Source organism: Hoplias malabaricus, chromosome 12 (genome assembly GCF_029633855.1).
Source record: "Hoplias malabaricus isolate fHopMal1 chromosome 12, fHopMal1.hap1, whole genome shotgun sequence".
NCBI classification, from domain to species: domain Eukaryota; kingdom Metazoa; phylum Chordata; class Actinopteri; order Characiformes; family Erythrinidae; genus Hoplias; species Hoplias malabaricus.
This window is the reverse complement of record NC_089811.1, coordinates 4,930,010-4,947,954: the sequence shown is the minus strand read 5'-3', so window position 1 is coordinate 4,947,954 and position 17,945 is coordinate 4,930,010. Positions and strand designations below refer to the sequence as shown.

General features: G+C 42.2%; 1 protein-coding gene across 11 annotated transcripts in view; it reads right to left on the bottom strand.

Annotated features, from left to right (window-relative positions):
* Positions 1 to 17,945, bottom strand: part of map2 (microtubule-associated protein 2) — a 71,417-nt gene that overhangs the window by 18,616 nt on the left and 34,856 nt on the right. For 9 of the 11 annotated variants that reach the window (XM_066685963.1, XM_066685962.1, XM_066685965.1 and 6 more), the window contains 7 exons: positions 16,425 to 16,499; positions 12,767 to 12,982; positions 9,243 to 9,524; positions 5,155 to 7,914; positions 4,266 to 4,466; positions 3,191 to 3,328; positions 1,373 to 1,431 (listed from right to left, as the gene is read on the bottom strand). In XM_066685963.1, the coding sequence (XP_066542060.1) occupies positions 1,373 to 1,431; positions 3,191 to 3,328; positions 4,266 to 4,466; positions 5,155 to 7,914; positions 9,243 to 9,524; positions 12,767 to 12,982; positions 16,425 to 16,499 (3,731 nt within the window). The remainder of the gene's footprint in view (positions 1 to 1,372; positions 1,432 to 3,190; positions 3,329 to 4,265; positions 4,467 to 5,154; positions 7,915 to 9,242; positions 9,525 to 12,766; positions 12,983 to 16,424; positions 16,500 to 17,945) is intronic. The other 2 variants (XM_066685964.1, XM_066685973.1) reach the window with 2 other exon arrangements.

Below are 17,945 nucleotides of genomic sequence, written 5' to 3'. Positions count from 1 at the left end.
AGGAAACACAAATAACACACCGAGTGTGGCATTTGGAGCGAAGCAGGAGTAAATTTGCACTGGCAGAAAATAACAGCAATTATGTGAATAAGTAAGTCTAAATTGAAAAGCCAGGGGTCTTTAATGCCAGTGAGGGCAGAGCTGAATAAATACCACGACCGTGCTGATACACACATGTACGCACATATAGCACCGAGAGTGGCAGAAAAACAAGAGTAGGCTGGAAAATGAAGGCATTAAATAGCAGGTCAGTGGAAAGCTTGGGATTGATGGATAATGAACACATGCAAGTCAGAAACAGTGGATAAACAAGCAGGAAATGAACAGATGAAGTGTTAACTGCACTGTAAAGGGGACTGGATTTACTGTATATTACGTCATTATTACAACACTGGCCTTTACAGTGTGTGAAACTGTCCACAGCACAGGCGATTGCTCTAAGACTGCAAGGGAAGCTCAGCTTCCCCTAAAATGTAAAAAAATAAGTGATCAAATATATACTGTTGTGTGTACATGTCAGTGAATAAATATGCACTACAACGCGCTCAACTTTTGTTCAGAATCAGCTTCTTATCACTGGTAAAGACGCGGCTTTCTTCTCAATCATTCCCGCAGCTTCACAGTACTTTAAACAAGGTGGACGCTCAGAGTTCAATAGCGAAGCAGCAAAGCGAAACGAGAGGAGCCATTGGATAAATGCTGGGCTTTGTCCTGCCCATCGGACGCTCAGCGTCTCTGGGGGTCTATGGGGCAGTGGGCTGGCCTCATTTCATTCTGTTCTGAGTTGAACCTGAGACTTTCTGAATCCTCTTAGCGGCATTTTCTTTGTTAAAAATGACTAACGACAAATCGAGCTTCTATTTCTGGTGGGGTTTTTTGTAGCTGTTTGTGTTTGGAGACTAACTTCTATCACTCTCTCTGACTTCTATCGCAGTTTCTGTCCAGCGGGTGCTGCTGAGCCCCTCCACCGTCACAAAGCACTCACAGGTGGACACACTTCACATGGGCCAAGGCCGTTTAAGCAGCCTAGCTCTGCTGGCCATTGAGAGGACACTAGTCAAGTCCCTGGAAAAGACGCCTTGTTGGTACGACAGGGTCACAGATCATTTTCTTGAAAAGGAACGGAGGGTAGAATTTACATATAAAAAAAACCGACACATTTTATGATGTAGGCCGAAATTGAGCTTCCCCTCCTTGAAAGACCAGCATCCGCCACTGGTCCACAGGTATGAGTGTGTGAGTGACTGAGTGAGACACACTTATCCACTCTGCTACACTAACCCCTGGTGGGTTGGTGGGTGGGCTGTGCCCCATTCTTCCCACACAGATGTTCCAAAACATGTCTGCTGTGGTGGTGATGTCAAATACTTACAGATGCCCGGTCCCTGGAGTGTCTCACAGCACTAAGGGGCTGCCGTCCATCGGCGGACACTGGAGAGAGAGTGTGGAAGAGAGCAGAGTAATATTAAGACACCTAGGCAAACACATGGTCCATCTCTGTCCCCTGCACTCACCTACATTCATAGTCCTCATCATACACACTTTAAATGCACACACAACTTCAAACACACTACAGCAGAAACCCCTGCAGCCCCCTTGTGCAATTAATGAGCCCTTAATCATATTTATAAATACATGAGACAGCGGGTACGGTACAGTATTAATAAGGTTATTGAAATCCCAAAATGGGAATGCGTACGGCCCACAACTCGACAGTTTCAGAGACAAGAGAGAGTGCTTTGAAGTTATCTGGCACAGAATAACGCTGCCTTTGAAAACGACTCATTACATAAGAGGGTTTTCTGTAACTTCTAATTGGGACATTGCAGTAATTTACTGGATTCTGAACATACTCTCAAACACCATTCCCAGAGAGAGTGGGAGGAGAGGAGAAACAGGAGGTTGGGGAGTCCTCTTTCTTTTTCTCTCACTCTCATACACACTGCCTTTCTCTTTTCCTCCTACTCTTTTTATCTTTCTTGCTTATTTGCTTTATCTTCTTCTCCACAACTCTTTCTCATCCTATTTTTTTCCTCATCACTCATACACTGTGTCTCAGTCTCACACTGTGTCTCAGTTCAATTTCATCCCTTTTACCCTTCATTTTCTTGTTTTATGCCTTTCTTGCACTGTCCTGCTGTCTATCTCCCTCTTTCCCACTCTTTCCATCTTTAGCTTTCACTGTTTCTATCTTCATTTTTCTCTTGCTATAATTCTCAAACACACTGCATGATCTCTTTAAGATCTGATCCATCCTTTCTCTTTAGATCTCTCTCGTTTATTCCATTTCTCTCCCTCTTTATTTCCATCTCGCTTGCTCTCACTCAAAGTTTTCCTCTTCCTCTTTATCATTTTCAAGCTGAATATCTTTTTCTCTCATAATGACTCTCTCCCACTCTGTTAGATTTCCTGCTTTTTCTTTTAACAATTCTTTCATTTTCATGATCTTTCTTGCCCCCTGCCCCCTCTCTGTCTCTCTGCCAGTAGGTGGCCTCCTTGTCTCAGTGAATTAGAAACACAGCGAATTCCCCAGTTGCCTGGCAACAGCCGCAGAGCTCCTGCTTGTGTAGAGCGACTCTTCGGTGAGAATCGTTACAGAAAGTTGAGGTCACATTTCTTTAGTGAAAGCCACCATTCACGTCCCTCAGTCTCAGTGACTCTCACACACACACATACATCCAAGACACCACACTCACACAGTGCACAATGCCACTTACATAATGCCTTAAAAAAAGAAGCTAAATGACTGCACAGCATCACTTCAGTTCACTGCCATTGTTACAAAAGTAGAAGCAAGAAAAGTAACGCAAACTTAGATGAAGAACAAGCAAAACGGAAGATCAATCAGTTATAAAAGTTGAGTCAGCATGAAAAAAATAAAAATAGAAAACCAGTGCTGCACAGCAGTTCTGAAATAAACTTAAATATAGAAGTTAAAAATAAATGATACCATAATTTGAAATTGAAAAGAAAAAAAAAACATACACCAATACCACAATAACAAAATCCATATACAAACATCATCCATAAAAAAGAGGAAACACAATTTCTTAGTAAAATAAAGAATAAATAAATAAACCAGTAAATCCAAAAGAAACGCGACAACATCAAAAAACACTCTTAACACAACATGCCAGTGTACATTTGCCAGCCACATTGCAAGGAGCCTCCTCAGAAGCGGTGGGATCACCTGTGGGTTTCCTCTTAGCACTGACGTGGTGCTGGGGAGGTCTAGGGTGCCTAACACCAGCTTTTAAAACACTCTTCCGGGAAGGAGAGCGGCTTTGAGGTTCGGATTTTTTTGTGAGCTCAACCTTCTTAATCACAGCTATGAGAGGGAAACACAGAGTCAGGGAAAGAGAAAGGAACAGGATTCAAGGCAGAGGGGCTTCCACATGATATAGACATCCCCACCTCAGAGTTACAGGAGCAATTAGTCCTTTTTTCCACAGCTTTTTAATCTTATGAATCAGCTTTTAGACGAACATGCAGTGGCCTGAATGTATCCGGGATTCTGAGCTAAGTATATTTCAGAGATGGCCAGGGGACCAACTTTATGGAGCACACACTGGTTTAATCATGTATTACATATCTATGGGACACTTCCTCTCATATGAGACACAAAAAATCATAATACAGTTAAGATAATTAAACAGGTTTAGGTGGTAAAAATGGCTAACTGCTCCTTTAACGCACAGCTAACAATTAGCAAAACATTGCTGAATATTATGTGCATGTGGTACATGATAATTTTTAATTAATAAATGTTACAGATATAAAGCAGCATTAGAAATTCTGCGCAAAGACCACTGTTTAATGTGTGGTGTTGCTGCCTGAGCTGGGAACTAGGCTGAGCTCTCATATCTACCACATGGAGGTCTGCATTTCATGACAAACATCATCCTACATTACGGTTCAGAAAGACTTATGCTTTGCTGCACATGCTGTTAAAGTCGATTTCACCCTAGAAAGAGTTCAGGCAACTTGCACTTGCTGGAACAGTCCTAATAAATGTTTATATAGGTTTATGTCCATTGTCATGAAAGGCTTATGTAGGTGTAATGTAGCCTTATTAAAGATGATCTATAGTAAAGTGTAATCAACTATCTTTATATAATTTTAGGTGGGGACATCTATAATCTGTTATTTAATATGCAATTGGAAGGTAAAGGAAAGACAAAAACAGCCCCAAAATCCCTAATAATATAATAGAGAAGTTTTGCAAATGCTATGCTTGTGTGGCCCGTCGTTTCTGCATCTGAAACCTTTTTTCTTCTTCATCTCCTCCTTCTGAACAGGCACTGGCTCCTTCCGGACAGGCTTGCGTTCCGGAGTGGAGACTCTTCCTTTGGCTCTTCCCCCTTTAGCCTTCTGCTTCACTGGTTTCTCAGCAGGAGGCTTCTTGGCAGGGCTTTCCATCCTGGGAGCAGGCTCGATTCTCTCTGTGGCCATGCTCTTATCATCATCTGCAGCGTGGAGCAAATACATTTAAAGACTAAGGTGATCACAGTGATCACTTTACTTTAAACATAAAACATATATTTTACACTACTTTAAAATAAACTCTGTAAACATTTTTTTTGAGTTCATTAAAATACTATAATCCAGACACTAGAATGAACTAAAACCTGTATTGTAAGAAGGTACTGCCCTCCAGAACTGCCATCAAATTACACTTTTTAGACACGACTAGCATAGTTAGTTACCATGCTAACATTAGCTTATACATTGCTTTTATACATCAATCCCATATAACTTTTAAATTATCTACTTGTTTCAACACATTGTGCATTTTATCAGTTCCTGACCCTACAAAGTCATCCATTTGTCACTCTGCATACATTGTTTGCCCCCTTTCACTCTGTTCTTCAGTGATTATAAGCCAAAGAGGACCCCCAGCAGAGCAGGTAATTCCTACTATATGATGGTCCCAAATGGTGTTCCTGACTACTGAAGGGGGTAAAAGGGGCTAGCAATGTATGCAGAGCCAAAAATGCAGTCTGTAACTGCATAACTACAAAGTGCTCCCATGGTCAGTGGAGTTGATAAAATGGACAATGGGTGTAGAAATATGTATTTACCAAAGATGTATCCATTACGTCTATTCATTCACAAGTGAGATTTTCAAAATTACAAAAGGTCAAAAGGAATCACCTTGAGTGTCCACCCAGGAACTGTCTAAAATGGAGTCATCAATAGTGGTCTCGTCTTTATAGTCATCATAGCTCTCTGTGGGACCCTCACTCTCTGGCACCTGCTTAGGAGAACAAACAGGAGCCTGAACAGCTTCTGGGACATCCGGGACATCCTCGAAGCTGGCGGCCTCCAGCTCTGCTTCTTGTGCAATTTCCACAGATTCTTCTTCTTCCTCTTCGTCTTGAAGCAGCTGAGGTGGTTCTTCTTCGGGAGGAGCTGAGAACCGTACACTATGACCAGGTTCTTCCCGTTCATCGATGGTCTGCACAACGGTAATGAAGTCATCTTCAACTGTTACAACAGATTCGATGGCTGCTCTAGGCTCGATGGTTTCCTCCATAGGTGCTCCTGCCCCTTCCAACTCCTCATGCTCTTTCTCTTCTTCTTTCTCCTCAACTTCCTCTTTGACTAGTTCTGTTTCTACATGCTCTGATGGAGCCTGCTCCGTCTCTACCTGTTCTGGTTCAGTCTTCCCCACTTCAGCCTGCTTTTCAACCTTCTGTATTTCAAGCTCTGTTTCAACCTTCTCTGGTTCAGGCATATCTAACACCAAGTCTGAAGGCTCGACTGTTTTTGCTTCTTCTATGAACTCTTCAGGCTCCTCTGCTAGTTCTATTTCTTCTTCTTCTTCCTCCTGTGCCACTGTACTGGAAATGGGAGTCTCCTCTGCCTTTGCCAGGTCTGGCTGTGTTTTCTCCTCCACAGCAGTCTCTTTCTCCTTGATGGGTTCTTCTAAGGGTGCCTCCTCTTTAGAAGTCTTCTCAACAGATCCAGCAGGAGACAACTGTAAAGGTTCTGACTTCAGAGCCTCAGTCTCTTCTGGTGGTTTAGGCTTCTCTTTATCAGCTGGAACTTTCTCTTCTTCTGGAGCACTCTCCACTGATGATGCTGGGGATGGTTTCACAGGTCTAGCAATCCTGTCCTTGGCAACACCAGTGAGCTGGTACACATCCTCTGCATCAACCTCCTCATAAGCCTCCTGGTGCACCAAATCTGGCTTATTCTTCACTTTCTCTCTTAGCTCCTGGAGCTCCCTTTCCTCCTCAACACTCAAAGGCCTGTCTTCCATCTCTAGCTTGCGAATTTGCCGCTCATAATCAGCTATTTCCGCCTCTTGATCAGCTACAAGTTTGGCCTCTGCATCAAGGCCAGGCTTTGCCCCTTCTAAAGTAACTGTTACAGTTGGAGTAACAAGGATTTCAGTTTGTTTTTCTGGCTGCTCTCCCTTAACATCATCTTTCTTGTTTGGCTTTTCTACTGTATCTTTCTTTTCCTTTAGTTCTGCAGTGATGTCCTCCTTTACATCTTTAGAAGATGGGCTCTCTTGTCCACTTGCAGCAGGACTTAGCTCCTTCTCCTCTGATATCATGGTGTTGAATATTTGGGTTGGTGGGGAGTCCATTGGGCTGTGGATATCTGCAGGAGATGGCATGGGACCTGAGTATTCACTGAAGACGCAGTATCCCTGCTCCTCCAACTGACTCTCACTCTTTGCGACTCTGTGGCTGTGGTCACCTTGAAACAAATGGGCTAAAGAGTCACTCACAAGGGCAGGCATATCTGCAGGGACTGATTTTCTTCTTATAATCTCAGCTTCATTGTTATCAGACATTAATCTTGATCGGGTGCCTGCAAGGTCCAGCATTTCTGGCAAGTCTGGTGCCATGACGGCACCATTTTTGTAGTAGAATTTGGACGGTAGAGGAGACTCTGGGGATTCAGCTTGAGGACTTGGGGTCTTGATATCAGTCACTGTCTCATGGGGCGGAGAAGATGATGGAGTTGTGATAGAGGCTGATGTCTCCAAGATCAAAGGGGGGAAAGAGGGAACTTTCTCTACTGAGGGAGTTGTGACAGGAAGGTAGTCAGCGGATTCGTCAAGGCTTCCACTGGTGTAAGACATGATGTCGGTTGCTAATGGGGAGAAGTTCCTGGGTCGTCCTTGGCCTCCACTCTGGTCATTAGATCCAATTGTGATATTCAGGGAGTAGCTTCGTTGCTCAAGGGCTAGTTTTCCAGGAGAGAGCCTGCAATCATCCCTCTTTTCAACTGCTGGGAGGACATTTTGTGTGTCTGCAAGACCCTTTATATTTGCAGGCTGTTCATCCATAGACTGCGTCTGAGCTAGAGTACTGTAGCTAATTTCCGGGAGTGACGGAACAGCAGAGGAGTCTTTGCTTTCTTCTGAGGTGACACTAAGCTCATAATAACCTTCACCTTGGCCTCTAGGTTCATCTGGTTTTGGTGCTGTAGTCTCAAAGTAAGCAGACATCCCAGACTTGTCCTTAGTTTGATCTTCCTCTGTATCTAAGCTAGCAGATTCTTTTTCAGGCACTTCTGGAGTTTTGGCACTCACTGTGGCTTCTATCTGCTTGTCTCCAGCAGTAATGGCTTCAACGTCTAGCGATTCTTCACCATGTGTTTGAGACATACTGGAGTTGGGTACATCTGGAGAAGCTTCTGTTTCAACACAGATCTGTAAGTCAGGGTTTGGAGCAGAAGGTTCCTGTGGCTCTTTGGCATTACTTTGGCCATTCGGGGGAATAGCAAAAGCCTCTGTGTCACATGGGGCAGGTAATGGTGTATCTGGCAAGTCTTTTTCAGGGACAAGGCTCTGGTAAGTCGGAGGTTCGTCGAGTTGCGTCTCTGATTCCGTGAAGTCCATGCCGACTGGCGCAGTCCTCTCTCCACATGGCTTTTCTGTGTCCATCTTCACAGCTGCAAGCAAATCTTAAGTAATCTGGTTGTGTTGCATTACTGATGGATCAGGGCCTAAAAATTTGCCAGGCCAACCACCACACAAACAAGCAAAGCCCAGCAATCGCCACAAAGTACAGCATTGCAGATGGAACAAAATGCCACATACCAATTCAGTGAACAGAGCGATGACATGGATGTGACTTGACCAACATGCAAAATGCTGGATGGATGAGATCCGCATGATGAGATGAAATGTCCAAGAAGTCGTGGCCTGATATGGAACTGCTGTCGGTACACGACATAGGATTGAATTTAATATATAAGTCACTTCTGGTTTGCAAAAGCAATATTCGTATGTATGAAAACTATGAAATTATGCTTGACCTAATTTTCCAGAAGCATTGCACTGTTGAATATCTCATGTTACAGAGAGTTTTATGTCATCGTATGATCATCTATGTTCCACAATGTTTGATAAATACCATAGCAAATTAAAAGTATTGGAATCCCTTTATGAGGCTCAATATTAAAGCTGTTTGTTAGTTCTGATTCATGCGTTACATATTTTTTAAAGGACAGAAGGCTTGAACAACATATCAGTGGCCCAAATCTTGTAATGGCCCTTAGAGACATGTTCAGAGACATGTTCAGTCTGAAAGAAATGACACATGATAAACAATAGTTGGTTACAATATATATACAGATATTTCACACTATTGTAAAATAACAGATGAAATGATTGTGCATACAAAAAAAATCAATACACATAAAAGCAAAAAAATAAAAAAGAAATACAAAGAAAAAAAAAATAAAAGCTCACCAAACTCACCAACATAAAATTAAAAGCATTTGCACCAAACCTTGCACTTAAAATAAAACACAGATGATTTACAACAACATGCTGCATAGAAACAACCAGATGCTGGCAATGTAGCTGGCAAAACCACACTGAGCAATGGATGATATTTGATGGAAAAAAGGCTGGCCTGGCAGCAGTAGCACTGATTGTAAGAAAAGCAGTATGTTTTGGAGAAAGCTTTAAAAGGAAGCAGAAATTAGCCACTGTGCTGAAAACGGAAATTAGGAAACAAGAAGATAAAAGAGCAAAAAAAGAAAAAGAACAACAAACACACACACAGCTCTGGCCACAGAAGCGGGTCACCATCAAGCCTGTGTTGCCTTGCAGCATCAGCAGAGAAGAGGACAATCTTGAGCCATTCTACCACATTCCCTCAGCTCATAGCTGTCAGACTGCTTTAGCTTTTCTTTTAGGGAAAAAAAAGGAAATAATAAATAAATAAATAAATAAATAAAACCATGCAGGCCATGGACAAGGGAGGACACACCTTTCTCAGGGCTCTCGTCCCTCCCTGCCTCCTCAGTGCTCCCGTTAGGAGCTCCAGGGCCAGCAGTAAGTGCGTGGACCTCAGCCTGCGAACAGGGCAAAGCCTGGGCCTCGCCTACAACCTCTGTCTGCTCTAAGAGCGGAGAAGGGGGTTCCTGCTCAGGCTCCTCCCCACTCCACTGCTCCTCCTCCAGCTCCTCCTGCTCCTCTAAAGCTGCTGCTGTTGCTGCAGTGTCCTCCTCTTCCTCCTCCGCTGCAGAGAGAGCCTCTATGGTCTCTTCTTCTTAACAAAAGAAGGGGACAAGTGGAAACATCAAGACAACGGACAACACAGACTTGGGTTACAGGGGTTTAAAGGAAGTGGGACACTTTCAGCTCTGGTAGAAAAGATAGCACACCGAGTATGTTGCTTATGCACAGTTTTGTGGAAGACGACTTTACATTTGATGATCAAATTGTGATAAAAGTGAAGACTGGACTTGTTGGAAGATTTGGTTACAAAAAAAAAACATGCCCCATATATTTTTCTCAGTTATAATAAGCTCTAATAATGTAATATAACAATACATTTCAACACTTGCTGTATGTTCAAAATCAGGCATCTAAACTGCTGCATCAGGGTATTCCTATTACCTCACATTTTACTGAAGCTCACAGCACTAGCTGTAATATTGGAAAATGTATACAGAAGCTAAAGCACAAAGTATGCTGACTCCTTTAGATATAACAAAGCCCCAGTGAAGCCAGGGGTCATGAATTCTAGTCCTGAAGGATCACAGTCCAACAAAGATTGGTCATCTCCAAAAATCTGACAAAAGTCAAGTGTCAACTAGCGGGTTTATTCCAGGCACAATCAAAGACAACCATGAGTCCAAACAGGAACCAGTGGACCTTTGTCAAATGTAGATTCAAACTGAGCTTATATTCACCTCTGTAAAGTCTAAAAGCATGAAGAAAATACACTCATCTGAGGCTATATTATATGCTCATATAGCAATGAGTGTTTGGCCCAAATGTGGCCCATCTGCAGTCCTCTTATTGTCCACAATTTGCCTGAGTCTGGCTGCCTCAAATCAGCCACAGGTCCAACTTAAATGGGCCAGATATCTGGTTAGTTGTGGATCAAATCTGAGCCAAATGGACAGTGTGTCCACACAACACTTGCCAATGCCATAACTTAGTCCTAAGTTCAAAAAGTTAGACAGATTTGGCTCAAATGCATCTGCCATCTGGGAATAGTTCGCAGACAAGTTTACATTCTACTTTTCTCATTTTAGTCATGCATTAGTGCTGGGTAAATTTATCCTCTGCTAGAAAATTAAAGTATTTGTAACTTTAGATTCATGTGAAAGAAGTGCCAGTAGGTCCTGTGGGTTTACATTTTGACCAAAAACCATAGAAACTATGGTAGTGGCCAAATGATAAATGGAAAAATAAACACAACTCCTGTTTTCTTGTGCCAAAGGTTCCTGCACTTTGTGTAAAATGCCAAGTGTAAGAAGAAAATGCAACAAAATGTGCTGGATTCCAGCCATTCAGGACCAGAACTGACCAGAACCTCTGTTAGTTCATTTGACTAATGCACCCTTTTGGCAGTTCCTGGTCTGGTTTTCATAGACACATTATTAACCTCCTAGCCAGACTGGGGCCTTGAGGGGTCAGGAAAACAAGCTAAAACCCATAAATAGTGACTCATACAGGAGCTCTCTGGCTGAATACTGGATAAGAGCATTAAAATAAGTCAGTGCTAAAGACCCCTCTGAATGAGCCAGTCATTTTGAGTTGTGCATTGGTTTGTTGCCAGACATTCACATGTAAATAAGTGTCTAGCTCTATTGTGTCTTCCAACTGCTGCTTATTGTCCAAAATCGGAGACTAATTACCTTGTCGTTTAGCAGAGTCTTCATTTCTAGGATTTCATATCCAGCTAAGAAAAGCTGACTGTGGCTGAGAAGTGCAGAGTACACCCTATATCCTTCAGTGCTTGTTCTTATCTGTGACAGCACGGCAGGTTTTTCTCAGCATTAGGATGCAATCAGAGGGTTGGGAGAAATAGACTCTAAGCTGTCAGAATGAATGTGAGACTGAGATCCAGAAATCCGGCTTGGAAAAGGAAGTCTGGAGCCATGGGTGTTTTTATGTGGACTGCTGCTGCTATTGCTGGGAATTAGGCTGGAACTGACAGTGTGGGGCACACCAGGTCAGATCTCAGCGAGAGAGAGAGAGAGAGAGAGAGAGAGAGAGAGAGAGAGAGAGAGAGACAGAGAGAGAGAGAGCGCCGCAGTATCCTCTCTAAATCAGTGCCCTTCAGTCAACCACAGTCAAGTTCAGTAACTGACAGGTAACTTCTGCCTTTTCTGACTGTTGTGTAATGGCAATAAAGTAAATTCTTCTTATGAATTATGTATTCATAAGGCTTTACACAGCATTATATGACGCACATAATATTTTATATTGCATACAATTTCATAAAACCAGCATTAAAATAAGGCTTCATAATATTTGAGTAGAACAAGACCTTCTTATCATGCCTTATAAAGTTTGCAAGGATATTAAGAAATATGCATTATTAAATATGACCTAATGATACACAATTTTACAGGCTTATGGCAGGCATTATAAAATAGTATGTGTGCCATATAACACTTTATACATACATATATAAATCCCTATGAACACAGGACCCATAAGAAACGTTACTGTAATAGGCTGAAAAAAAGTGTGCATGTGTCAAAAAAGTAGACGAGCTGAAAGTCTTCCTGTGATCTACAGCATGTGTACATCAGCAGGTTGGGAAATGGGTGGGGCTGGATTATGACGGGGTGGGGCATGGACACGTGGGCATGTTTTCTGGGCCGGATGATGGACAGACAGAAAAGACAGACAGACGGAATAGACGGACACACTGAAACAGGCGGAGGAAAACATGAGCACCGCATGCTGGACTGACCTGCTGATGTGGCAAGCCATCTGGCTCACTGTTTTTTCAGTGAATTTAAAATATGTTTTTCAGGAATTTTCAGATTAAAGTTTGGATTCAAGAACACATTCCGACCACTAAAGGCTCTGCTGAAGCAGTGAGCCGAATGTCTTGGAATGACATGTCCAGAAAAAACAAAGCACAGACGAAGAAAATAAGGGGCACGCGCCAGCACGAAGAATAATAACCCACAGACACAGCAGCACAACACAACACAGACAAAAGACGAGGGGCAGGAAAGGGGTGGTAGACCAGAGAGAGAGAGAGAGAGAGAGCGAGAGAGAGAGAGAGAGAGAGAGAGAGAGAGAGAGAGAGAGAATAAGAATAATAGAAATGGAGAGGAGAGACAGAAAGAAGTAGAAAGTAAAGAATAAGAGAAGTTAAAAAGAAAGAGAGCGTGAAAGTGTCAGAGGCAGGGGATGGGACAAAGGTTTGGATATAAAGGAAAGAGAAAATGAAAAAGGAGAGAAAGAAAGATTGAGAGAGCAAGGAAGGGAGTAGGGAGGAAAGGATGGGATGGCGGAGAGGAACCATGCGAGGTTCACCTTGGATCTGCCTAAAGGCAGCGGCCTGCCCTGAAGGCCGAGCACCAGAGAGTGTCCACTCTGGACTGAATAAGGGGTGGTCATAGTACTCCTCGTCAGAGTAGTAGGGGTCATCCTCGGGCACTGAGACTGAGATGGAGGGGGCGAGGAACTTGCACCTCTCCCGAGAATTTTGGAAGCGGCGGAGAGGCCCAGCCTCCTCCTCGTCCCCTACATCTACAAACACACACACGGAAAAGGAACTGCAGGGACAATCCGGACAGAGAAAGAAAGAGAGACAGAGAGAGAGAGAGAGAGAGAGAGAGAGAGAGAGAGGAAGAGATAGATAGAAAGTAGCCAGGTTTCCTTCCAGAGGATCAATAAAATTGAAATGTCGGAAAAATTTATGCAAATTTTCATTGACACATACAAGTAGACAAAAAAGAAAAAATAATAAAAACAGTGATTTCTTCTTAACAAAAATAATTTTGGGAACTATATAGTTATGTCCAGACCATGAGATTTATTTATATAAAGTTCACAATTTTGATATAGTTTTTAAAACAGATTTTGTGGTTTAAATATTTGTCATTCCATAGAATCTTTTTTATCCAACATTAAGTATACGTATCTTGACAGAAACCTAGCTAGCAAGCGAGTGAATAAGAAAATACAAGAAGAAAAAAAGAAGGTAGAGTAATAGAAAATAAAGTGAGAGAGAAAATAGAGAAAGTGAGAAAGAGAGTCTGGAAAGGGAACATGAAGTGACAGCAGAAGGGACAGAACGTGCTGAAGTCAAAATAGTGAGGGAGAGGAGAGAGACAGAAAAGTGCTCAAAGTGAGAGCAAGAGCCAGGGAGAAGGAGAATAGAAGAAAGGTAGCAGTAAAAACAGGAAGATAGTACATAGTAACACATGTAGACGGGTACCGGAGAATGAATGACAGGAAGAGAGACACAAACACATGAAAAAACACAGGGACATAGGAACACTGGAACACAAGGACACATGAGACACAATGATCAGAGACATGAAGAGCTGCTGTGGTGGCAATGTGTCATTAGCTTTAGCTGTAAACAGCTAAACTGAAACTTAGCCAAGAGATTTCATTCTCGCTAAAAATTCACAAACTCACAAAAAATACGCGACAGAGGCAGAACACATCTACTTACTAAGAAAGTATTTTCCACTAGAGGTTAACGGTAAACACCTTATCAGCAGAAAAGTACCTAAACAGAGCTAGTGCTAACTTTAAGTGTGGCTACATACAACGACATCTTAACCTAAGCTAACAAAGCTAAATAAGGAGATACAACACTAGCCTTCTCTGTTTTCATTTCATCTCTGTTTTCTACTGCTAAAATCCTCTTAAAATATGATGCCAAATTTAGTGTTTTTACCACCTGAAGCAATTAAAACTCTTCTTAACTCACAACATAAATGCGTAACTCTAAAGCTTTAATCAGAAGTTCTTGTGTGCAAACAGAAACCCAAATACAGAAAAGATAATCTTGTCTTGACTACACCCAGAAACAAGGCTCACACAACATTTAGATAAATATGAATCTCAGTCCACTGTCTGAAACTCTGCCAACACAAATGCTATTTTTGATTAGCACAACATCGTTTTGCTGACCAGCATGCCTGCTGGGGGAGGAATTAAAATAAAAAAGTCTGTATAAGCATAAATATTATTCTGGTTAAATGAGGGACCATTACAATCTATGTTGGTCTAAACAGGTTTATACTGGATTAAGCAATGCTTTGTGCTGGTCTGGGCTGATTTTGTCTTGGTTAAAAGCTACATTCAATATTTTAACTGAAAAAAATATATATTTTTTATAAAATTTAGGATGTTTTGCAGTTTCTGAGAGAATTCATGTCTCAGTTCAGTTTGCTAGGCTTACTTTTGCTTACCATTACATAAAGTGGAATTCATGAGAGCGAAAAATGTATGAAAGTAAACACAAACCAAAAGTGCTATAGAACTAAACAACTCTAGTTACAAATGAGTTTCTGTTATATATATATTTATGCTGGTCTATGCTGGCCTAAGGTTTTCTGTGTGGCTCTATATTGGTCTATACTTGTCTATGCTGGTTTGTGCTAACAAAGCTGAAGTTTATGATATTATTGGTAATGCAAATAGCACCGTGCTAATTAGCAGGTCATGAGCTTAAAATAATTTTTAGCTAGATTCGTTTTTTAGCTGCAGGCCAAAACTAAAGATAACAGGCACCAAACAAAGCACCTTGATTTAACTTTGTTTAAAAAGAAGCTAGCATTAAATTTCACTAAATTAAGCATTAAAACACCAGCTCATCTGGACAAAAAGCAATGGCCCAAGGCCCCACAAGCGTTTAAAGAATGTTTTACTACTACAAAAAATGACAGACACAATCAAAGAAATACATAACCACAAACAACAAATAACAAACAAACTCACAAACAATCCAGTGCAGGCCCACAACACTTACATTTCCCATTACATGACATGCAAAAGGAAAGGAGAGGAAGAAGACAAGATCCCCCATGTGTAGCAGGGGGTCAGAAAAAGAACGAGAGGAATGAGGAATGAGCCTGAATGGCTGAATGCTCTTTCAGCGGCAGCAGCAACCATGGCTGCTCCATGTCCACTAGGGGTGTAAATTCACATAACATTGAATTATGGCACGTTGACTCAGTTGCATCAGTTTATCGTCTGTTAAACACTCTTTTTAAGGAATGAATATAATATTTTTGGTTTATCTTTGCAAGCTGAAATATACAAACTTTCTTCTGGTCACATGGTGAATTCAGAACATGTCTCTCATCCCTCTGGGAGGGCAGGGAGGTTCTCAGACTACCCTCAGCACTCAGCACAATGCTAACAAAAGTAGGCATATGCATCTGTTAGCTGGCCAATAGAAAGGATTCTCCTGCAATCGTGTTGAGCTCTATTGTAGCTATATATTGCCATATATGTACAGCTATATATGTATTGTGATTTTTAATAGGGTGATTTGGGGTAAGGAATATATATATATATATATATATATATATATATATATATATATATATATATATATATATATATATATATTAGGTGAAGATTAAACTGAATAAATAGATGCATTGGATCATTTCCTAAGAAATCTAAATAGAATTGAATAATTTAAGGTTTCTGAGATCGGCACCCCCTTGTGTCCAGAGAGCAGGCTGCCGCTGGAACAGGAGGCATTTGAGACGTGTCAGTATAGATCAGTACTGGACCGCATGCAGGGTGGGAAGGTGGGGGTCTTTGGAAAGGGTGTCTGGGGATGGGGAAACAAGGGAATGGAAGGGGTTTGAATGGTGGGCTGTTTCACTGTTTCAGGTGTGTGGGGGAACGGGTTTCCCCCGACAGTTTAAGAACATGAAGATGAGGCCCGGAGAAAATGAGGAAGAGGAGGAGGAGATGGTCAAAAAGTCAATCCCGCGCCCACTTCTCTTCTAGCTTGGATCACTCTGGCTCCCCCTGCTGCTGAGGAGCTTGTGGCAGTTTCTTCTGGCCGGTGTTGGACGCTCTTTCGAGAGGAACGGCGCCCCTCGTGGACGTGGATGGACACACACCCAGATATGACAAATGTGTCTCTCTCTACACACCCACACACCCACACACAAGCAATCACTCCGATGCCGGTAGCAGGAATAGAGCCTACCTTGCTCCAGAGGACCAAAGTGTTCTGCTGCAGGTGAGGGGGGAGGAGACGGGGGGAGATTAGCAGAGTCCTCGACTGCAGAAAGACAGAAAAAAGACGACAGGAATGGCTCAGAAAAGCGGCAGGTACGGATGTGAGGGGAGAGAGAGAAGCTCAGGGTGATGGAGGCTTTGCTCGCTCTGATCTCCTCAGCAGTTCTGACAGCAGCACGTCGAGCTCAGATACCAGTCTATTCCTGCGGCGCAAATCCACCGCAGTGCGAGCTGCACTCCTTCACTCACAGCTTCAGGCATCCGTGTCTCATTACGTACTCTTACCTCAAGTGCTCGTTATTATTCATTTTGTTTTGATGAAGATTTGAATACAACTGGTAACCAGATACAGCACTGAGCTAAAGACAAAGACCACCAGATAAAACAGGCTTTACCTCCTAGTTATTGATGCTTCAGGAGATGCTTCCCATAAGAACAAATATACAGGGGTTGGACAATGAAAGTGAAACACCTGGTTTTAGACCACAATAATTTATTAGTATGGTGTAGGACCTCCTGTTGCGGCCGATACAGCGTCAGTTCGTCTTGGGAATGACATACACAAGTCCTGCACAGTGGTCAGAGGGATTTGAAGCCATTCTTCTTGCAGGATAGTGGCCAGGTCTCTACGTGATGCTGGTGGAGGAAAACGTTTCCTGACTCGCTCCTCCAAAACACCCCAAAGTGTCTCAATAATATTTAGATCTGGTGACTGTGCAGGCCATGGGAGATGTTCAACTTCACTTTCATGTTCATCAAACCAGTCTTTCACCAGTCTTGCTGTGTGTGTTGGTGCATTGTCGTCCTGATACACGGCACCGCCTTCAGGACACAATGTTTGAACCATAGGATGCACATGGTCTTACTGGTGCAATGTGCAGTTAATGAAGATTGGCCACCAGGCTGCTCCAATTTAGCCATGAAACCTCCCACACTACAATGACAGGTGTTTCAGTTTCATTGTCCAACCCCTGTAAGTTAAACTGCTTCTAAAAACTAGGACTTAAATCTTCCAACTTCCACATTCAATAAGCCATTACTGAGAAAACAAAAGTAATTTTCAAATCTAACAAAGCTGTGGCGTCCTCAGGACGATCCCTGACCTTGACATCAATGAGTGTGTTTGGGATTTCTTAAATACTGTGAGACAATGAAAAAAAAAAAACAATATGGAACCAACTTCTATTAAGGAAGGTGTGGATATGTTTGAATAACTGAAAGTAAATCTCATGAAAAGGATGAATGCAGCTATAACGAAGGTAAAAGCCACATCAGATACTTTCATTTATATTGCATTACGTGTTGCAGAAACACTATTAACTTGTACAGGACATTTTACTGAAGATTGAAGAAGGGTGGTCTCTAACTTTTGCTCAGAACTGTGTAAAACAATGCATCCCAAGGTTTTTTGATTGTGACATAATTCACAAATATAATTCATAACTCACAGTACATTTACCCCAGGACAGAAGATATAAACACACAAGAG